The sequence below is a fragment of the Gopherus flavomarginatus genome, chromosome 1 (genome assembly GCF_025201925.1).
Source record: "Gopherus flavomarginatus isolate rGopFla2 chromosome 1, rGopFla2.mat.asm, whole genome shotgun sequence".
Lineage (NCBI taxonomy): Eukaryota > Metazoa > Chordata > Testudines > Testudinidae > Gopherus > Gopherus flavomarginatus.
In genome coordinates this window covers 232,987,258-233,011,299 of record NC_066617.1, presented here as the reverse complement: position 1 = coordinate 233,011,299, position 24,042 = coordinate 232,987,258, and the positions used below count along the sequence as shown (strand labels likewise).

Sequence of the window (24,042 nt, the reverse complement as noted above, 5' to 3'; positions counted from 1 at the left end):
ATCTGGATGAAGGCTACAGCTATACCACCACAGAATCAGAGACATTCTGATAAGGTAAACTCAGTTGCAACTATCGGAGTCCTCCTGATGGCACTGCTTGAAAATCCATTTGCTTGCAGGACTGAGTAATGTGAATTGGAAACAAACAGAGCTGTAAGTGTGTTATAATGGTAATGGCAATCTATACCAATTCATTGCTTCAGGGTAATAGCATTACACTGGCTAAGCATTCATCATTAGTGTATGTGGCATACAATTGTGCAAAGTATAAACCATTAGGATACTGCTCAACGGAACTACCAGTGTTGAATGTAACAGAAACAGCCTGTTTCTTCCAATATATGGTACAAAATGAATCGTTAACCATTTAAAATTTATGGAGACAATTGGGTGGTGCATACATCATAACTTCTGTCTCAAACTCCAAGAAAAGATCAGCAGATCTAGGCCTACTAAAGGAAACAGGATTTTTTCTAACATCCTGATCTTCCAAGTTATGAATGAGTTTTGCAACAGGCTCGTATAGGGGGCATTAGGAAGTAATGTGCGTACAACAGAAAACCCTCTCACCATTTTATCAATGTAAAACTCTTTAACGATCTCTTACCAAATGCCCCTGTCATGCTTAAACAGCTATTGCTACTTAGATGTCTTATGAAATGCCACTTCAGTAAATGCATACAAGATTTAATTATATGGAAGCCAGCTGGGGAAGCTTTTACAGTCAAGTCCACAGCTGGAATCCATTCAGTAAGGAACTCTCTTCGTGCCTTGAATGCCACAAAATGAATACAGACAGCTTGATGTACTGCTCAGCCTGATGGGGTGGTGGGAAGGAAAGGAAGCATAAAGAAAGCTCAATGGGAAGAAATATAACCACCATAGTACATATATATATCATCACCGAGGTCCGAGGCTAAAGCAAACCTCAGAATGACAGATCTTGCAGGGCAATCACTGGTGATATGGCAAATTTGCAAATCAAGTTTAGAAGGAACAATATAATCACAAGCCCTTTCCATTGTTCAAACAGGATTCTTGGATGTTTAATTGGTTGGAGAACCCAGGCACTGCAGCCCCCTCATTTTATTACTCTGGCTCTGCATTAGTCTGATTTCTCCTCTTAACTTGTTGCTATTATAACATCATCTTTCATGCTAGACAGTAGGATGTCTGGCCTCCTTCAGAGTCAACATCAAAGCTGCTCTGTGGGTCAAAAGGCTGAAGAATAACTTGGCAGAACCCTTAAATCCACACAGACCCACTGCTAAAGGTTACTCACAAATCTAGGTCATTCCAGTAGACTGGGCATTCCATGCTGTGCAGCCTAGTTTGCCATGCATTAATAAATACACCGGACTTGGGGGGCACTCTCTTTTGATCACACATTCAGGCAGATCACACCATTTCATCAACAGCCCCTTATATTCAAACTGCCAGCAGTGGATGCCCCAAAGCTTTCAAATTCTTGTCTATAGCAGACAACAGTGTTTAAGGCTCAGGCCTCCTACAGCACTCTACTCCACAAGAGAAAAGGCAGCACCGTCCTTCTGGTGGCCTTCACTGTGTCATGGGAAGATCACTGCCAAGATAGCATTTGATCAAGTCCGTAAAGCTATTGTGCTGTTTTGAGCCAGACATTAGACAAAACGGAGCACCAGCAACCACCAACCATTTACCTCTAAGCCAGCTGGATAACTGGGATACATACTCTCTTTGGTCCTTGGGCAAACATACACTTCCAGCCCTAGCTTTAAACAAAACAAGGAAATACTGTCAATGGCGTATTTCCATGCTAGACGTGGCAGCATGTATGCCTGTACACAAGTGTTCAGTCAACAACTTTTATGATGGAGTTTATACACAGCTGTTCCTATCAAAGGCTATCAGCATTGCAAAATATACACCATCTGTTTGAGGTGTTAGACTGCCAGATCCCCCCCAAATCCTTATTTTAATATGACCCAATTAAAGAATGTTTGCAGTGTTGCCGTAAAATGTACTTTTTGGAGACCCTACATTCACATCAATGAAACCTAATAGTATGAGGCTTTTTTCTATTTTATTTTATTTTATTTTTACACCCACAATTACCAAAATACAACCAGGAAAAGATTTTCAAAACCAGATACAGTAAAAGCTGTGTTATCCGGCACTTTATCAGCCAGAAAGCTCTATTAACTGGCATTTCCAATATCTCCCAATACAAATCTTCAGTCTAGTAACTGGGACTAGTATAGTGCCCAGGAGGTTATGCAATTGCACATTCTGTACTCTGTTTTTATGCAAAAGAGGCAGAAGACAAGTCAACAAGCTGATATCAGGGATTTATTCAAAAAAGCAGCTTCTAGGGTGTGTCATAGGATCATTCCACATTCAGACCAATCTCCTACACCTTCCACATCTACGATAATGGATATTGATAACGATGACCCTGTACCGTACACTATTTTCTACTTGATTCATTTTATTGTATTCTAATTCTTTGAAAATTGGTATTCCATTGGTAAGTATAACTCTTAGTTAACTGGAATTTTTGACTAACCCGCACCTCCCATTCCCCCAACATGCTAAATAAAGCTTTTATTGTACTACTATTAGTTCAGAAAAAATTAAGGATTTTTTCTTACCAAACTTTCTAGGCTAGTACTGGAGTATTTCCATTAAACATGGAGGTCCAAAACTTCAGCTGGTCTACTGAGCTATATCAGGTTACAGCAGCTGAGAATCTGGCCTGGATAATTTGATCTTTCTAGATGCAGTTTGCTTTCTGCTCTGCAATATTTCTGAATCAGTAGGCAGTGAGTTACCCTACAACTGAAAAGCAGTGGCAAATTTGTAAATAAATATGAAATAAGCAGACTAAGTTGATAACACATTCTGCTGCTGAAGCTGCATATCCTGTAAACAATGTTGTAGTATTTAGTATGGTTTGGGAAGTTTATTAAAAACATGTTAATAAAAAAATCTGTTTGGCACAAATTCTGCTCTGTCTTTACTTTGCACACAGATACCATACAATTTTTAGCACTCTATACACCCCAGCACATCAGCAGTGTAAAACAGTTTAAATATAAACCAGGCATTACAAATACACATCAATGCATCTGGCTTTCAATGGCCATTTTGTCTAAAACATCACTAGAATCTTTTGTTCAGCTCAGCAGAATAAAAACATTTTTTGTCCTCAAGCTTGTGAGCAGAAGTTGCCATGGAGGCAGCTTAATAACAGCCCAGTGATTTGCCCAGAGCTGCTTGTGATCCTGGCTGCAGATTTAACACACTCTCAGAAGGAGGCCAGCTAAAACAAGGACTGAGATTATTCTCTAGGGAATGAATGCTATTAAACACACACACACCTCACCTTGAATATTTCTTACTAAAGGAAAAAAACAATTAGAGGAGAAAGAACAGGAACCAACTATTCTCTTGTAGTCTCTTGGAAACTATCAGTTATAGGAAACTGGTAAAGGATGAACCTATACTTAAAAAGTCAGTGATGATACTGGTTGTTCATATAATTCTTCTTCTTTGAGCTGTGATGAATATATCCATAAATATCTAGAAGAGGAGACTATATACAGACCACTGAATATGTGCAAGACTTTAGTCACATAATTCCCATTAATGCCCATGGCAGTTGTGTGGCCAAATCTCTTTCAGCCCTGTGAAGGTGTACCCGATTTAAATCCAGAAAAGCAAGGAAATGTAGAATTAATGGGGAGGGACTTTCAGACAGCAATTCTCAGTCTGTAACACACCCTGCTGAGGTAAGGTTGGGGCAAGATTACATCTTCTCTAATAGGGACAATGCGGCCTGCCGTATTGTGGACTCAACGGGGTGAGTTGATGACACTGCGCTTGCCCTTGTCCTTGTCCTTAGGATCTTGAGCTCTCAAATTTCAGGGTTTTGATGAGTAAGACAGACATTGACTACTCAGAGTCAGACAGAGACCCAAGTGATGTGGGCAGGGTAATATCTGCTGGCCTGCTCCTTTGCCAGCCAACATCTCACTTGCAGGAAAGCAGTGCTTGTTTTCTGAAGTTCAAATTTCCTTCCAGGCTATTCTAGTGCTCCAGCATAACTCAAGCATAAAGAAGTGATAGCAAAGCATTTAAGTGTAAAGAAGGAAACAAAAACCCAGGAATGGTTAACAATTAGAAACAGGGATGGAAAACTCCAAATTTCAGGGAACAATCTGCTGCCCTCTCTTATCATTTTCTCTAAATCCTGTTACTTTCCACAGTTTTTCCTCCCTTTGCTCACCTCATTCCTTCCCTCCATGTAGTTCTGCCCAACTCTCCTGGGTAATAAACTCATGAAGTTTCACTTCCATGGATGCTCCTGCACGGGCAACAGAGTTTGGGATATCTACTGGGCTGATCACTGGGTTAAAAGGCAGACACTTAGCTACTTTTTCAACGAAACAGGGTGGGAAGAATCTGGGGGGGGGATTTGGGGAGGGTCACATTTTAAATTGTTACCCCATGTACAATAACGTGAGAGTCTGTTCATTACAGTGGAGTTACTCCCAATTCACATACCAATCTGGGAGGACAATCAGGCTATTCACATTTTTCTCTTATTTCCCTGGTATCTAGGTATCATCTGCTTTGACTAATGCCCCAGCATAAAAAATGCCAGCCGTGTCTCAGTCACTAAAGACCTTCACTAGACTACAGAATCTGTGTTGGTGAAGGTAAGTGCTAATTTAACTTTTCACTATATGGCACGGTTTTGCAAATCTCTACCATAAAGGCTTTATTCACTCTGTGAAATGCATTTTATACCCCAAAGTATGCAAGATAACTGGAGGGAGGGAGCTGCATGTACTGGTGCCTTATCATAGACAAAATGAAATGTACTCAACTCCTCTCCCAGCCATGAACATCCAGTGACCATCTGCATTTGATGTGATATTATCAGCAAAGCATATGTTGGAACTGTCATAAACAGATAGCTAAGGGTTAATGTCTCTTTCACCTGAAAAAAAAAGTAACCTGAAGCATCTGACCAGAGGACCAATCAGGAAACAGGATTTTTTCAACTCTGGGTGGAGGGAAGTTTGTGTCCGAGGTCTTTGTCTTCTGCCTGTCCCTCTCAGCTATGAGGAGGATTTTTCTATTTCCTGCTTTCTAATCTTCTGTTTCCAAGTTGTGAGTACAAAGTTGGTTTTTTGTTTTGTATTTACATGTCTATAGTCGCTGGAGTGCTTTAAATTGTATTCTTTTTGAATAAGGCTGTTTATTCAATATTCTTTTAAGCAATTGACCCTGTATTTGTCACCTTAATACAGAGAGACCATTTGTATGTATTTTTCTTTCTTTTAAGACCTGTTGGAGTTTTTCTTTAGTGAGGAACTCCAGGGAATTGAGTCTGCAGCTCACCAGGGAATTGGTGGGAGGAAGAAGTCAGGGGGAAATCTGTGTGTGTTAGATTTACTAGCCTGACTTTGCATTCCCTCTGGGTGAAGAGGGAAGTGCTTTTGTTTCCAGGACTGGAATTAGAGAGGGTGGACTCCCTCTGCTTAGATTCACGGAGGTTGCTTCTGTGTCTCTCTCCAGGAGCACCTGGAGGGGGGGAAGGGAAAAGGTTTATTTCCCTTTGTTGTGAGACTCAAGCGATTTGGGTCTTGGGGTCCCCAGGGAAGGTTTTTGGGGGGACCAGAGTGCCCCAAAACACTAATTTTTTGGGTGGTGGCAGCAGTACCAGGTCCAAGCTGGTAACTAAGCTTGGAGGTTTTCATGCTAACCCCCATATTTTGGACGCTAAGGTCCAAATCTGGGACTAGGTTATTGACATGGTGGCAGCGTTTGTGGGAAAGATAGAATCCAGAAGCCAGTAGGAATATTATATTTTTCTTTTCTCTGCTAGGGGCTTTTTAGCAGAGAGAAACAGTTTGGTTTTAAAAGGGAACCAGAGAGATTTTTTTTCTCTGCTCTCTCTGGCAGCTGTGGCTTGCATATTAAGCAAGCAACCATTAAGAGACTGTTAAGGGTCTTTTGTCACACAGTAGCACTCCCATTAGGACTATATACATGCAAATAAAGTGGTTTTTCTGGTTTACTTTACATTGAAAAAATTAGCTAGGAAGAAAGGGGAAAAGGCACTGTTGCTAGGCAGACCCCAGGAGGCAACAGAGCCTGCAGTTCAGAAGATAAACACCGGAGGGCACCCCAACACAAGAAAACAGGAACCATGCCTACCAAGACAAAAATGGAGGCCGAAGAACAAATAAAAGACGCAGAGTGACAGGAACATCACCCAAAGCAGGAGTCAATGATCTGTGGCAACATAGGTGATTGCAAGGGAAAATCTTTAACACCACAATGATACATCAAAAGTGTGTGTTGAATGTTTCTCCTCTGACCTTTTCTATTTGGGACAATCAGCGTTTAGCCCTAGAATTGTAGTTTTTAAAAATTATTTGTAAGCCTCTGTTAAGGCCTATGCTCTGTTCTTACCTTGTCCCATTAAATTTCAATTTTGCAAACAAAATTATAAAAAACTTAACTCAATACACTAAGCCAAAATCCTTGCTTAGGTACTAGAGCAAGGAGTGCAACTGAACTGCAGAAAAATAGGCTGAGCTAACAGTGAACTCAAATGTCACTATTCATATGATTAATACGTAGCATGTTCATAAATCTTTGCAGGACTTGGACCTGTAATACTGCATGTTATAAGAGGAGGAGCTTAGGCCCCTTTGTATTTTGAAAGAGCACTGCCTGTGCATACCATTATAAAACTATCTAAGAGGCCTCATGCACTAAGGATTAACCTTCTGCTGCAGGTACTAGGTATTTCATATCAATATTATCCATTACATATATGCTTATAAAAAGCTGCTATTGCAGCCTAACTGCTACTTTTCAAGCTTAAAAGGAACCAACTCACAATAAGGACTAACTACTTTGGAGAACCAACATGTTTAGTTCAGTGGTGTCCAACCTTCTCAGCCAGAGTGTCAGACATATTATTTCAAGAAGATCAAGGAGTCACAACAATACTTTGGGGAAGATTCTGCCCTGGCAGAGGATGTGTGTGAAAACCTATGAATATATAGTGAAGACAGAAATGCACATTCTTCCAAATTAAATCAGTTTGATGCAGTTCCAGTTCTGTGAAATGGTCCTTCAGTTTATAGGTATTCAGAAGATGGCCTCTTTTAAGGCAATATGATCAATAAAATATGAAACATTGATGCCATGTTTGTTACATGCATCAGTTCTAGGCTGCTAATGATACATAACACCAAGGATTTAGCTACTGGTTTCAGAGTAGCAGCCATGTTAATCTGTATCCGCAAAAAGAACAGAAGTCCTTGTGAATTACTGTGAGACATGAGACAATAGGCCAAGAGCAGTTGTTCTCTTGTTCCAGTTTGGTCAGCCTGAGATGAAGGTCCAACAACTTCATTTCTTGTCAACAAAGAGACAGGAACTCTTTCCAGCCCATGAGACAATGCACTTCAAAGCAAGGCACTTCTGTACCACCTCTGAAGAGGAGAAAGTTGGTCAACTTGTGCTTTAAGAGATAATTTGCTTTGAACAGTCTTAACTGGGTCCATAATGATGGATCTTTTCCCATTCATTTCTCTCACTATCATTTATGTCTGAAAAATACAACCTCCTATTAATCATTGCATCACTACAGTATTTTAAAAGAACTTGCTTGATAAAAGTAGTCTGAGCTCTGTTGATATAAACTTTGTCAGTAATTCCTCCTGCAGATTTGTTCCAGTACTTTGCAGCACACATTTCTTCCAAGGACTCTTGTATGTGGAGGTGTTAATCTATATGCAGAATGCATTAATCTGAAATCACTCCATGGGCAAAAGTTATCAGTCTCAGTCCAACTCTGCACGAGGTCGCACATGAACAGCATACACAAAACACAGGATATGCAATCAGTCTGCCATTTCATATTTTTTATTAAAATAGCTCCTCTTTCTATTCTCTCTCCTCACCCTGATCTCCACCCATCTCCTCATGCATACCAGTCATCTCTCAATTTTAGAGCATGCTGGCTTGGCTGACTTATCTAGACAACTGTGAGCCAAAAGGTGTAACAAATTAGACACCGGACCAGACTTACAAACGTATTTAGGCATCTAAAGAGGTAGACAGAAGCCCAGTGAGATTTACAAATGTGATCACATGAGCTAGCACCTACCTCCCACTGACTGCTTAGGAGCCTTTGTAAATTTCACCCTGCATGAACTAGAGTTTCCTGGGTTTTCTTGTGAAAAAAAGAGAACAACTATTTTTAACAATGTTTGTGTTTTAATCAAAGGTTAGTATCTTACCTGTAAAATCTGAGTTTTGAATCTTAGAGCCCCCAGTCTAGAAGTGGTAACTCACCTCACAATGCATCAATGCCAGCAGTATCCAATAGCAGAATAAGACTGTCGCACTGGATCTCAACCACAGCTACCAACTGCTTCTCCAGTTGATGCTTCCTTAGCTACAAGGAAGTAAACAAAAACAGATTCTCTCTCCCCAGTAAGACTCCTACTTAAATATAATTTTTTTTTAAAAGGGAGGTGTCATAAACAGATAGCTAAGGGTTAATGAGAGATTTTCAGACCAGTGGATCTGAGATTCAGAAGCCAAATTCAGCCTTTCAGTACCAATTTGGAACTAAGAGATCTTTAGAGAAATAGCTTACCTAAATACAGAATAGGAGGAAAAAAACCCACCACTATAAAGACCTTTGGCCCATCATAGAACCAACAAAAGATGAATGTGTGTGCATAGGTAGATGCTTTGCAAATTTCCCCCCTGCTCATGAGACAGCCTGCATCCTTATGGAATTATCTTAAATCTTGATGGGAGGGTGCACCTTCTCGTGTCTTTATGCCTATCTAAAGTTGGCCCAAAAAACTCTAATATTTTTAGGAAGAAATCTAGGAAAAGAAAAACCACCCTAAAACAAACAAAAACCCAATTCATCTGGAAGAATTTCCACAAGAATGTTCATTTTAAAACAAGGGTGCCAAGCTTTAAACAAAGAGTTTTAAAGAAAGATGGACAATAAAGTAGCATTTAATTGATTAATTAAAGATCCAAGGGGGCAGATAGTTGCTTATGTGGAGATCTAGTGAAAGCAGCAAAATATTAAAGGGAAACAAAGTTTGCTCTCCTACCGCCACCTATTACCAACACTGAAAGAGGAGATAAGGAAGGTTGCCCTAGGAAGAAAGTTTACATGTTAGTAGAGTTGGGAGTGTTTTCCAATACACTATTCAGTGCAATCCAAAACGGGAGATTCCTGTACCAGCTCTGAAATGAAAAACATCCATTGTTCTGATCATGTTCCTCTTTCAAGGGAAGGAGGAGCATTTCATAATCATTGGCACAGAGATTGGTATCCTTGTTCCAGCCTTGTTCAGTGTAGTTGGTCTGTTACTATTCTCACAGTTTTCTACTGCATAGCACAGCTGGAGAGATTCAGGTTTCTTTACATCAGAGTAATCAGAAACCGAGTTTCCCACATTAAAATGTCATTTTCAGCCTCTGGTTTGTTCAGGTTACGCCCAGGACCTCTTGCACCTTCAAATCTTTGTTGACAAGCCCCAGAAATGTCCTAGCACTCCCAAGCTAAAAGTTTATGTCTGTATTTTAGCAGGCCTCCTAATTCAACCAGTGTCCGTGGACAGACCTCAGCTTCTGGATGGCATTGATCATTGGTTCTTGAAGAGGATTTCCTTCAATGATATAGGCTGACAGCTACCACTGTAATAAGGATTTTGCACTCAGGTAGTTGAGTAAAGATTTACAGAATCTTTTGGCTACTTCTTCTAAAGTATAGAGACAAATGACTAGGTGATGCATAAGCTTGTAAAAGATGGCTAAGATAAGCATTGAACTAGTGAATCATGATCTTTGCCTCTGATATTCTTCAACATTTGATCTGAAAAAATCTCTCTGATGGAAACAAGGGCTTCTTAAAATTTAGCACCAGTATATAAAACAGATTGATCACATTTGTACTGAATGCTGTATCTGGAGAACACATCAGAGATCACCACATCTCAGAGACTTTGCAATCACAAACAGATGTCTTGAGCCACTTCAGATCTAGCACTAGACAGAACTTGCCCACTTTCTGGCGCTATAAGCACTACAGATAAATCTGTGAAGTCTGGCTAAACCATTATGTCCAAAATGGTTTTAAAATGATTCCATACATAGTATTATCACTTTGAGCATAACTAGAAGATTTCTGTATGTATTTAGCTATTGGTTCCCCTTTGGGACTTTGGATAATAGTCCACATCAGATATTCTTATATATACCTTGCCATTCCGAATCCGTTCTCTCCGAATCTGGGTAGCAGGCTCACAACCAGCAAGAAAAAGGTCAGTCTGGTGACTCTAAGACTCAGGCATTAGCTGAAGTGGAGATCTGAAAAGGTACCTCAGAATATTGCCAACCCATTGCATTTTAAATTCTCTTTGGGAGGTTATGCAACAGTACTGTTTCGACTTGTAGGAAATATAATGAAGAGCCATTAACAATGCAAAGTAGTATTACCAGCACCAAGCTCTCCCTCTACCCTCCACAGCTGAGCAGAATAGCCCTGATCAACCAAATAATACATGACTAATTAAGCAATATTTTTGAATATACAATTTGACAATAAAAATATTCATCCATTTCTAGCATACAGACTAAGGCGTCCATAGATAGAGCATTTTAAGGTCCAAAGAACCAGGCCATTGGGTTATATAAGGGAAGGGGCTAAGTGGAGAACTTGGTGAATTTTCTCCAAATGTAGCGCTCAAGTCTCTGAACCGGATTAAACAGATCAGCTTCATCCAGGGAAGAGGCTGGTTGGGTAAAACAACCTTGCATGTTGCTTGACCTGAGACACTTCAAAGGGAATTTTCAAAGTGCTGAGTGCTCACCCTCTGAAAATTGGGCCTCCATTTTAGTGACTCAAGTTGGGCACCCAAAATCTGACACATGCAGAATCACTAATCACTTTGGAAAATCTTGGCCTTAGTCTTTCTTTAAAACACACACACATTACATACACTCACAGACACGCTGCTAGAAAATGAGCTATTAGGTGAAATAGTGTTCAAAGAAGCACTTGATAGGAGACCCACTGCACTGAGTATTGCTCTCTTTGGACATGGAAGCCAACTGATGGATTATAAATTATATCATCATCAGTTTGACTGGGTTTGCATATACAGCAATATTATTCTGCCTTGGCAGTGGACAGTTTTGAAATGATTGCTGGCAATACAGTTAACAGAAAGACATCTATAATTGCAAGCTACTGCCTTTCCAATACTAACAGATTAAAATTAAAGTTTATTTCAAGCAATCATGAGAAAAATCAGACTAACTGACTAAGAAACATAGAAAAACAGTTTAAAAAAGGTTACAGCTGCTGCTAATCATGTGCTACTGTATTTCAACTCTCCATTTAGGTTTCACCCCAACTCTTTATTTACCTTGAATCCCCAAAGGACTAATATTGCCTCTCAATGCTGGCACAAGATGGTACTGGTGTGGCCTTGAACTCCTGTACATCCAGTGGTACCTGCCAATTTCCATTTCTGGTCTGGTGATCACTGCCAATTTTAGGTGGTAAAATGTCAGTGTCTCCAGCAAAAAAAAAAATTGTTCAATACTTTTATTCATTTATTTTTAAAATTAAGTGGAGAGTCCAGAAAAATATGCTGAGGTTTAATAACTGAAATATAACCTATTTGTACCAACCAACAGGAGGAAAATCAACAGGATATGCTGTTAAAGTTATGAGCTAAAGACTATTACTAACACAAGAATGTTTAAAACTCCTCTAGGTTCTTTAATGAACATAAATACATATTAAAACATTCTAGTCTGTTGTGGTCTCTGATCATCAAAACTCACTTACCCCACACCAACCCCCTTCTCTTTTCTGGCAAGCAGTCCCTTCTCTAAGAGGTAGGGCGGAAAGGGAAACAGAATTGTGGGAAACCAAATATCTATTTTTAAAGTATCCTAAACCCAACAGAGTTAGATAATTGCCAACAGATGCAGAGAGAGAGACTCAAACACAAATTTGTCCAGTGATGCAAAGTTAACTTCTTAAAACAAAATAGATGAGAAAAGCTGCTCTCACACTGGCGCAAGTTTCGACCAGCTCTATTGATTTCAGCAGAGTTACTCCAGTTTTACAATGTACGTGCAAGGAGAATTCAACTCATTATTGTTCTCTCCCCCCACCCGGACCTTTCTCAACTGTTGATAAATTTCAGTAGCGTCAGTCATTTCCAGTCATATGAGAGTACTTCAAAGCTTTACTGCTCCTTCGCATCATAGAAAGAGGCTATCGGCAAAACAACAAACTTCTTTTGGATTGACATTTTTTCCCCTTGCCTTGGTTATGAATTGCCAGGCTGTCACTGCAAGATGGATCATTTTTTAAAATATACTGGAAGTTCCACTCTGTAGTAGCTACACGAACAAGTAACGGTCATCTTTGTCCAAAATAAATCTTATTTAGCAGCATTTCAGCAGGTGGATGAGATATAGTTTAGGACATTACAAACCATTACTTTCCAAGTAGGTCAGAGAAGCAGGTTACTAGAAAGATAAGGTACCACAAATTTCTAGGCTAAAAACAGAAGTATATGATGTGATTCTCCTCTCACACTGTTTTTATACAGGTGTAATGCCACTAACTTCAGTACAGTTACATGAGTGTAAATCAGGAGTGAGAGGAGAATCTGGTCCTATGAGTCCAGTCATCTGTATCTAGGAGGATAGAAACAAGAAATTATATACATATTGTACTAATGAATAATCTGTTGGTAGTATTACTACCTGCTGCAAAAGAAAAAGAGTCCTTGGGATCAATACCAAGTTAACTGGTAGATTCTTTAATGAATGCTTAGTAGTTTATTTCCTTTTGGTCATTTCCTTCTCTTTGTAATTTGTGCCAACAGCTTTATATATAGCCCATATTTTTCATGAAAGATGTTATTCTGTTTCACATATTTTATTATCCTACTTGGGGAAACCTTCCCCGTTCCCCATCCTAAAAACAAACAAAAAACACAGAAGTTTGACAGCCTACATATTCAATTACTTTTCAAATGTTTTCTAGTGCATCTTCCTAAAATGGATACATCCTGCAATGACTTCCTCTTGTCCTGCTGCTCATTCAGCAACGATCCTGTTTATGAGATCACAATAGATGCCATAGTAACTGAATGCAGTATCAAAAATAGAGAACGATGGCAGAATGCATTTGCTGATACTGTATAGTACTATTCATTGTTTCTCATATACTTGCCTTCCTCAAACATGCAATGTTCAGTTATTATTGTTTGCCATCTCTAATGAACATAAACCTACTAGTTTTTTTTTAAATAAAAGATTACTAATTGCTTTTTGGAGAAGAAAAATGATATAAAATTAGAATGTGGTTTAGGAGGAAGCATTTTTCATTACAGAGGAGAACTTAAATTCAAATACATACTCTAACACATTTAAGATGCCAGAATACTAAAATAATTCTAATATAAACTAATATAAATAAAAAATAAATGGAAAGGCTTTTATCTTGTCAGACGTGAGGTCAGTTCTGGAGTTCCCTTACTCTACCACAGATGCCAGTTGGATCACTAGTTCTTGCTGGAGAAACACTGAATCCTAAAATCATGAGCTGGCAGGTAAGTATAAGGACTGACTTTTAAACATCCTCTTACTTATTTTTAATAGCAATGGTCAAAACTTTCCCTTTATTTTATTTGTTAATGAAAAGGCATTTTGGAAATTAAAATTTTCATGGAAATTTTGAAACTTTCTGGTTTTACGACAAAGCCTAAAAATTTGTAACTGAAATATTTCTAAATTTCTAGGAGAAATTCCAAAAATTGTTATTTCCTTTCGTTGAAAGTATTTTCATAAGAAATCCCACAGACTTTAGTATGAGCAATGACAGCCTCCGTAAAGTATGGCAGAACTAGGCCTTAACTCTCCATGTTTTGTTCATGATTTAGTATATTAAATAGCACTGAATATTTATTTCAAAAGTATTTCAGTTCACTTTTAAGGGAGAAAATTATAATTCAGTGGAAGTTGCACTTTTAGGATTACTTTAGGTTACTGTTTAGGTACAATGGTCAGCTATAGCTGGATATCCTTTTTCGAATGTGTATGTCACTTCTGAACATTTACTTACAAAGTTTATGTATGATGTCACACAAATAATAGCAACAGGTGCTCTAATTTAGAATTCACACAACTATATATATCTATGGTAGTTACTGGGGTCAAAATCTACATTTCTTTGTTGTTTATACATCAACGAAGACCATCTGTGGTCTTCTAATAAAAATGTGTGTGGGAGATGGGGTGGATGTGGGGGGGAGGGTTAAAATGGGCCAAGTAGTCTTGATATGGAGTAATTAATTACAGAAAATTTATCTCTGATTGTTATTTCCTAAAGGAGACGATGAAGAGTCTCCTCAAGGGAAGTGGTGAAAACTCCACCCAACAATTAGCCAGTAACTATAACATTGGGAGCAAGATTAGCCAGGTAACGGGAAGGATTAAGGATTAGTGTAGATGACACAGTTGGTCCTTATCGACCTTTACTTTGATTCCACGACAATGCTCTATGTGGTGCCATATCGTGCCTATTGTGCATGTACAGTGCAATCTGGAAATCTTTCTGGTTTTACCATATTCTGTGCCACATATGTCTAAGTTTCCCATCACATGATCATTTCGGCAAACTACTGGGGATACACTCTTTTTAAGATATTCACTTTTTAGTTAGAAACCAAATCCTATTAATTAAAAACCTGAATCACTAGGTTTGACACACTGTTATCCTTATCATATGTAACGGCCAAGATTTTCTAGGCTAGACTCCAAAATGTTTCACTTCTAGATTTATAGTCAGGCACTTCTTTTTAACTGGCATTGTATTCAGGAGGGATGAGCACCAACAAATGCCACTGAAGTCAAAGGGAACTTGGGCAGCACAGCACCTTTGAAATATGGATTTAGGAGCCTAACAATTGATTTAGGATGCCTAGCTTTGAAAACTTTGGCTAATAAGTATAATTTGTATAAGAAGAAGATAGGTTATTGTGTTATTCAAACAAACTAAAAAGAAAGAGCATCTCTTCTTTAATGGGCCTCTGCACATTCCCATTTGTGGTGCCTTGATCCCACACATGGGTATATACAGAGGCTCATCTTGAAGAATTTAAATTACAGGTAAGTAATCACTTCAGGTGGCCTCAGCATATTCCCATGTGTGGGATCAAGGTACCTGAGCCACAATCTTCATATCCATCAAATCACCAAATGCCTAATGTTTATACACTCAAGGGCTTCCCTCCAAATGAAATTAACATCTAACATTAAGAAGTCAATTATACTTGTTGTATGCAGTACTATAACGGTGTCAGTCCCAGGATATTAGAAGAAAAGGGTGGGTGAGGTGATATCTGTTATTGAACCAACTTCTGTTGGTGAGAGAGATAAGATTTCAAGCTTATACAGCTCTGTAACAATAGGGATTGGCTTTGTGTTAACATACCATAAATATTGAACAAGAAAAGACTAACCATTCATCTCCATTTATTGGATAAACAAAAGTTGATAGAATAAGAGATACTACCTCTCCCACCTTCTCTCCCTAATGAAACTTCTTTGTTTTGGTTTTAAACTACACACAGTTTGCAAATTCATATTTTTTAAAAAGTTGGTATAAATATGTTATAAAATTGACATGTAATTGTATTGTTTAGAACAACAAAACTTTGAAATCTCTCACCGCAATTCCTAATTATGAACTCCATTTTCACTAAGTGCTCCCTTCTAGCCTACAATCAAAATGAATTTCCAGCAATACAATAAAACAATAAATACAATACAATAAAACTATTTCTCAGTAGTTGCTTTTCTACCAGACCTTCATGCCTTATTTATTATGGTTATTAACAGTAATTTTTTGGCACTTACACAACTTAAGAGCGATATTTTTCTTTGTTCCATGAAAAAAGCACACTTCTTGTCTCTCTCAATATGTATCTGGATGTATTTCCTCCACTGCTGATGCAAAACGGCATTTCATTTTGCCTGTTTATTCTAGCTCAGTGAATCTGACTACCCAGTTCCCACATTCTGATTTACTTTAATGCCTACAAGATAAACTCTGTCATTTATAATAATTTGTAAACCCTCATTTTTAAGTTCATCCAGTCTGTTCTGTAGCTCTGTAAAACATCTGCTCTACGTTTACATGAGCTCTGCTCATGGTGTTTCTCTCTGATAAGAACTGCTGATATGCAGACTAAGCAATACTTATTTCCTATCTCTGTGAACAAGAGCGTTATTCAGTCTCCAATTAAAAAAATCAGGGCAGCAGTAATTCTTGTCTAGCTTGAGAGAAACAGCTGTGTGAAGGACGTTGCAAATCCAACAGCTGGACTATGGATCATTGCCTGAAGGAGGAATACTTTTATGATTTAATATGAACCCTGAATTAATTTACTTGCAATTTTAGAATGTATTTGTAATGTAAGAAAGATGTAATTTGCAGTCGTTCCCAAAGCACTAAATATTTTTAAACACTTTGGGGCAGATCCTCAGCTGCTATAAATAGTTGTAGCTGCACTAAAGTCAATGGAACTGTTGCTGTTTACACCAGCTAAGCATCTTCCCCTTTGTCTTTACCATAATTTGAGGAAATATGTGAACTGCACATATACTGTATCAATATTCAGTTGCGTACATGTGTAGATACTGTAAGTAAACTACATCTTCACTTGTTGTCCTACACAGTTATGCAATGTTATTGTGCAATGTTTTCTACAGAGGCAGGGTGGCTGAAGTATACTTTTATGCTATACCTTTCTTACCTCACTGAGGTGCTGATTCTACACAAGTTAAAGTTAATAAATATTTGTATTCCTATTGTTTTTGTAAATGCACTTTGAGATCTTTTGATTTAAAAACCCATAGAAATTTAGACCATTAATAGTGAAAACAGAAGTAATATACACTTCAAATTAAACATATTTGTTTTCCCCACAGTTTACGTGTATGCACATGAACTTGGATATCTAAATGGAGATGAATGGCAGGATCTTTTCTCGTTCAATATTTATGGTGTGTTAACACAATTACAGTTCCTACTGTTAAAGAGCAATAAGGAATAAAAACAAACCCCATGACCTCTGGCATATTTTATTTCATTTAAGTTGGCAATTTATTTCTGAAACTAAGTTTTTGTAAAAAATTGTGATACTTGAAAAGAAAATATTGAAGGGTATTCACATGCTCAAACGATCTCAGAATCTAATAGCTCCAGTTTCAGCACTGGAGTAAATGGCCAGATATTCCAAAAGGCTCAGTTCCTATTTAGGCACCTAAATGAAATGGCAGGATTTTCAAGAGTACCCAGCATGTTCTCAGTACAGTTGCCAACTTTCACGCAGTAAATAAGCACCCGACTTTCACAGTAAACCAAAAATCAAGCTAATCCCATTTCAAAACAAGGCCAAAACAGCCCAATCCCTAAGAACCCCAACACTCTATGTGACGCGATCCCCTCCCCCGGCAGCCTAGGACTGTGATGGGCCCACTGTGCGCCCCTGACTCTCTCCTCGCTTGCCCCTGCTGGTCCGCCTCCTCCCCCCCCACACACACACTTGCCCCTGCTTGCCGGGAGCTGATCAAAAAACGAAGCAAGAAGCAACAAGCCAAACAAGAAACTCTCCAGCCATTTAAGCTTGAAACAAGTTCAATTTCTGCGTTTTTTTTCACGGGTTTGGTATGTCTGGTTCTCAGTGTGAGCTACCAGGTGCTGGGCTCTTATGAAAATCCTGCCTTTTCATTTAGGTTCCTAAATAGTGGCCGAGCCTTTCTGACAATCTGGCCCCAAAATCTCAAAACAAAAAACTCAATGCCCTTCCTCATTGAGTACTTGTTGAAAGGCATAGGCAAGTTGATCTGGATGATTATTTTATTTCATTGTGTAAACTGAGACAACCAGTTCTACTTTTCACATTTTATTGCCATGCATAGTATTCAATTTGCATTTATGAAAGGCAATGTTAGACTGAATGAAATTACAACTTCACAGTGTCTGCAAGGCTGTATATGTTACTTCCATAAATGATGAAGTAGGCAAGAACAACAAAGGCATAAAAATACTAAATGCATTTAAATATCATGTTCAGTGTGTCAAACCAGCTACAGGAAAGCCAGGAAACAGGGGAAAAATTAAGGCTCCAATTCCCTTCTGCTTGCCCCTTTATGTCATTCGTCATGCATATCAGCCTTAACTTTGATAATTTGTTTAAAATAATGAACATTCCCTACATGCTGTGCTTTGGGGATTTAGGCAAGGATGAAAAATATTATCTAATCGTTACTGGGTCTGCAAGGTACATTATTTGAGATGCACAATATATGGAAATAACATTTTTAAAGTTGGCAAATATTATATATACTAAGACTATTTAAACTATATGAAGGAAAACTTCAGATCTTTTAAAAATTATCTATTATCTATTGGCTATTTTTATTGATTTAGGATATATACTTTGTACATTAATATGCATTCAAAATCCCCAGCGAAGTTGATTGCTGACCATGCATGTTAATGGCTTTCAAAGTTTAATCTCTCGGCATTGTAACTTTTTTTTGGAAAATCCCTTGGGGATTATGTTTTTCTATGGTCTAATCACTTGCCAAATTTCATTTTGTTGAAATTGACGCTGGTTTTGAATTAGATGGACTAGAAAAGAAAAACAAAACTTCAAACCAAGGAAACAAATGCTTTTTCAAAGGTTTTCACTATGTATATAATTAAATGCTTGTTGCATGTATTATTTCTTAGCTATTATAATACCACAACTGCTTCAACTGCTAATTTATATCACTAGATTTTAGTGGGTTTTCATATAAACAAGTTCCTGAGAAGATCTCATTATCTAGGTACTGTCAAGAGTTCATAACAAACAACTTTAATAAGATAATTTTTGTTAGAGCTGTATCACTCAGCAGAATTTATTGTGCCTCTTTGTACAATAGCCTGCTATACTGAATGGCATGAATTATATGGCAGTCTGATTCCAAAATGTAATAATTCTTCAGTGGTGGAATTTATCCTGTGAAGTGCTAAACTTCAGATCAATAAATCACCTGGAGCACTCAGATTAAATTAAGTCTCTCTCCTACCACACTGCCATTTTCTTATCTCGAATAATAAATTTGGAACTCTTCTCCCCATCAAGGAGCAATTCTGGATGACACACACACACACACAGGGACTTCAGCGTTGCTTAACTCATTGCACTATTCTCCTTTTTCCTACCATAGAGAAACTTCTGTAGAAACAAAACTCTATGGAGTAAAATGTAGACGATGAAAAAGAATTAAAATCAGTCTGCTATCTGGCACCAATCTATTGCATCAAGGCGGCTAAGGATGTCATTCTAAACGGGCAGAAAGCTACATGTTCCTGTAACCTAGGTCTCCCATACTGCATTGCACAACACTAAAGCACTGCTACATGACTAGTCTTATAGTGAAATTTTCTGATCATGGCTCTCAGGACCCTACACACATTTTCTCTCTAGTTTACCAAAACTGATCAAACAAGGAGCAATAACAAGGCTTCTTTTGAAAAAATGCACCATTTTTGACGGGACTGGAGAAGGTTCACAGCGAGAACATATACAGAGGGAAAGATTCCTGCTCTATTAAATTTGCTGTCAAGCCTTACAGGAAAAAACCCCTGAAAGCTAGAAAGATGCAACAACGATTGTTTAAGAGCTGTTCTAAAAAGAGCGACAAAAACCGTCTAACCCGCTTTAAGTAACCTCAATGAAAAGATTTAAACAGGCTATTGTTAGACCTCAGGGTACCTTTTTTCTCTTGTCTTTGTTCTGTATTTTCCTCCACTGCAGTTTCCATGGCTGGCTTCATACCATCCACCAAAAATGCTTTCTCCCTCCCCCCTCCTCCCAGCAAAATTTTTTTCTCTTCTTTCTTTCTTATTCCCTTCTCTTATTTACAGCAGCAGTGATTGAGTGGCTCTGTTCTTCACTACAGTAGATTACAGTCCTTTCCAAAATGCAAAAAGTCTTGTCAGCTTCAATTTCACTTTGCTTACTGGTCCATAAAGATTTGTGCCAGGAAACACTCAGCCATACGTCACCAAGGACCCCAGTTACAAATAGCCATTCTGTGTCCGATTGTGTCCTAACTTCTATGTAGCTGGGATTGGAAGAATTGACTAATCACTCTCTTTCTCCTTGCGTGCTCTCTCTTTCTCCTTCCCTCTCTTTCTCCAGAGGCTCCCAATGAATGTTAATCAATTCTCTCAGCAAAGAATGGATTTGTGACATCAGAAGTGGGGATGCATGTGAGAATGAAAGAAGCCCCCTCCTGTCGCATGACTCAGCTATGAAACTAGCCCCCCTCTTGCTGTCTCTAAGGAGAGTCATCACACAATCACAAGGCTGTCTTTCCCATGGGACCCTATTATTATGCTTCACATTTTGATTTATTCCATATGCCCTCTGCTCTTGCAGAGAACATAAACACAATGTGCATGCCGCCTCCAGTTTATCTTCTGCTGACTTTAAGAAGCAAGTAAGGTTTGGCTCTCATACAGCACAAACCAAAGGAAAACAAACAATTGTGTATGGATGTATCTGTGTCCACATAACATACACAGAGAGGTTAAAGCAGAATTTAAAATCCTTTCCTTCTCCTCTGGCTAGCAAAGATCACAATACAAATGTGACCACAAACGAACAGAAGTACAATGTAATAGTTTTTAAAATAAAGCTGGGTAAGCAAGCGTACAGTCCATAATTTTCAAATGGGTGCCTAACGTGAGGTCCCAATTCAGGGAAGCAACCCTTTCCAGGGAAGAAATGAAGCACATGCTTAAGCACCATCCTGAAAAGGGATGGACCTAAGTGCATTTTAAAATGCTTCTCTGAATCAGTGTCTTAGGCAATTAAAGCAGAGAATTAAAGTACATCCACAGGGATCATGGAGGTCAGTGATTTAACCAATTTCAAAATTTTGGCTCTGGGGCTGATCCTGAAAGGAAATAGGGTATCAACTGACTTTGGTGTTGAATCCCCTCAGCAACCACTATACTTGATAAGTCCCATATCCTTCATGTTCCTTATATTTAACTAGAGCAAGATGGCGGGCAGAGAAAAGCCCTCTGAAGAGTTTGCAGACATGCTGCAGTCTCCTTTGATTATGAGGAACACATCCATAACTGGTCAATTCAGTCCACAGTTTGAGAATACTCCTGGATTCCTCACTGACACTAAGCTCTGAATAGCAGCATCTGCAAAAAATGCTTTCTACCATCTTCGGTTGATTAAAATACTCTGTCCCTCCTGTGAAGGATGACCTCAGTTCACCACCACTTTATTATCTTCCAACTTGTCTGTAATATACTAGATATGATACCTAAAATCTCTGCAGCTCTAACACAAAGGTGCTTTCTACCACAGAGCTTTTTAGGAGGCTAACGCTAAGCTGTGTAACAAACAATTCTCCTCCTGGGGAGAGGATGACAAAAAGAACAACCCACATTTGACGCATGAAGGCACTCAGATGCCATGGTGATGAGGGCGCTGATATTATGCTCTGATACTATGGTGATAAGAACCTATACAAAACAGAATTAAAGTTTGGTCTAATGATCCTTATAAACGAAGAAAACTTTATTTGGGGGCATTTTTGCATCTGACATCAGTGAAAATGAAAATACAAGACCATGATGCTAAACGACACACATCTCCAAAGTTTCACTGAAATGCCAGAAAGTAACAAGTCAAAATGGAAAGGTAGCTATTTGTTTCTGCAAGTAAAATCACTGAGGCTCTTGCAATTTATCAATAAACTGATAGTGTTTCTGATAATTGCGGTGCCATATTTAGTTCAATTTCCTTAATGTATTTGGCTTATACTGTCCTATTTGGAAGGCTGCTACTTCATTTCTTCCCCACGCAGAGCATAGCAATAAATCCAAATTGATGCAATTTTTATGGGTTTATGATGTGTGGCATACTTCCCAAGATACAACAATTATCTTTGCGGCTTGTTGTTGTTTTTTAATGTTTTGGCTGACCCACTTGTCCTTATTGCCTTCAGAAGAAAACCACTGTAGAACCTCCGGCCAACTTAAGTGAGACCTATTTGTTGAAAGTTGAAGGTTTCCAGGTTCATAAGTAGTTTTTGTTGAATGAGTTCAGGACTTAATACATCTGTTCTAAACAAATCTAGCAGGCGGTGGAGACCATCACCTGGTGGAGATCATCATCATTTTCTCCAAGGATCGCCCCTCCTACCCCCAAGTAGTGAAGAAATACCTAACACTAGATGAACACATTAACTACTCAAGAACTTGAACTAATGTCTTCAGGAGCCATCAATCTAACTGTTTAAAGCTTTCTAAACTAATTAAATTATTAATTCTAGCTACTGAATCATCCTCTAAAGATTCAAGTGATGCAGTGAAGTGTGAAGTTTTCTCCCACTCCCTCCTGCTTTTCAGCTTGCTGAAAGATGTGATGGGTTTTAAGTCACTCTTTATCATCTTACTTCAGTCATTTCCCAATTCTCCTCCACTTCTTTCCCTTTGTTATCAAGCACTGCTTTATCCTCTGCTGCCAACAGTACTATTACATGCATGTGCAAGACCACTGTAACCAAGACCTCAACTAAGCCCAAGACCCCAATTCCTCTCAAAATCAGGTAGGTCTTTTTGAGAATGCACTGTCCTCCAGGGAGATTAAAAGGCTGTATGCAAACACTAGATATCTCCGGCACTGTTTCCCAGACAACCACAAAGAATTTTTAGAATGAAGAATCTACTCCTTCCTTCATCAGAACAATTTTAAAAAGCCTAACAAAAATGATCTCCAGAGACTGAAATCCAGATAACCACAGTCATAAGGACTGGGTTGATTGAGATAACCAATGCTGGGAGAGTCATACAATTATGCTCCAGGAGTTCAATAGAGTGACATCTTAGTTGCGGCTCAAAATGAAATTAGAAATGAGTTGTGGGGGTGGGGAGGGATGAGTGGACGATTCTACTGCTGAAACAAAGCCCTAAACCTATCGCAGGACACTGGGAGTTAAAGCAACAGAGTTAAGTACATGAGAACACTGCAGAATAGGTCCCAGTGGATAATCAGTTAGTACAAAATATAACTGCCTACTTTTGAACAAATTTATTTAAAAAATCTGAAATTATTTTTCGTCAAAATGAAGAATTGCAATTGTATAAATTAAAAAGATGTTAAATATTTAAATACATTATATAAATATAAGTAATTATATTTAAAGATATGTAGGTATATCAAAAACATAATTCTGTTAGCAGGTGCCTGTTCTTTTTTAACACTGGCTGCCTTTATTCATGTCAGTGGCAATCTAGTTTGCATCCATAAAGGATAAGGAGATCTGTGATAACTTATAGAAAATTCATTATAAGCTTTAAGTAGATGGACGCATTCCACCATTTCTACAAAGGCTTTTGAGAGCTACAACAAAGAGAATTTTCACACTTTTCCCAAAGAACGTTTGAAGCTGAAATACATGGTTTGGATTTTGAAGGCTAAATCCTGAGACTCTGTATCACACAGGATTGCAATATAGATCCAAAGTGGCTGGTCTTCAAGTAAGCAGACAATGCAAGCCTACATTTTTTGAAAAGAAAGAACAGATATACATGCAATTTATCCTATGGTTTTATTTTGGGTTTCTCTTGACATATAAACCATAGATGTGAAGTTTCAACAACCTAAATTTCATCCAAACCCTGAACACGTTTTTAACCCCAAGTTATCTAAAGTTGGGTGTCAACTCTCTGATATGGTGTTTAGTTATAACTGATGACAATTTTTATGTGGTGCAATATGTTCAAAGCACAGTAAGGAGTTTTAGCTTCATAGCTATCATTTACTGGTGAGATCTGCCCCCAATTCCTTTGACATGCTGAACTGTTTGAAAAACAAAATTCCA

The 24,042-nt window shown here is 38.4% G+C and overlaps 1 protein-coding gene across 7 annotated transcripts in view; it reads right to left on the bottom strand.

Annotated features, from left to right (window-relative positions):
- Positions 1-24,042, bottom strand: part of GPM6B (glycoprotein M6B) — a 143,768-nt gene that overhangs the window by 17,585 nt on the left and 102,141 nt on the right. Inside the window, exons 1-2 of one of the 7 annotated variants that reach the window (XM_050964440.1) lie at positions 19,905-20,403; positions 11,472-11,591 (exon numbers count right to left, since the gene is read on the bottom strand). The exons of 2 other annotated variants lie outside the window; for them this stretch is intronic. In XM_050964440.1, the coding sequence (XP_050820397.1) occupies positions 11,472-11,591; positions 19,905-19,965 (181 nt within the window). In that variant the 5' untranslated portion in view covers positions 19,966-20,403. Of the gene's footprint in view, positions 1-11,471; positions 11,592-19,904; positions 20,404-24,042 lie in introns of those variants that run through there. 4 more of the 7 variants (XM_050964420.1, XM_050964431.1, XM_050964470.1 and 1 more) reach the window with 4 other exon arrangements.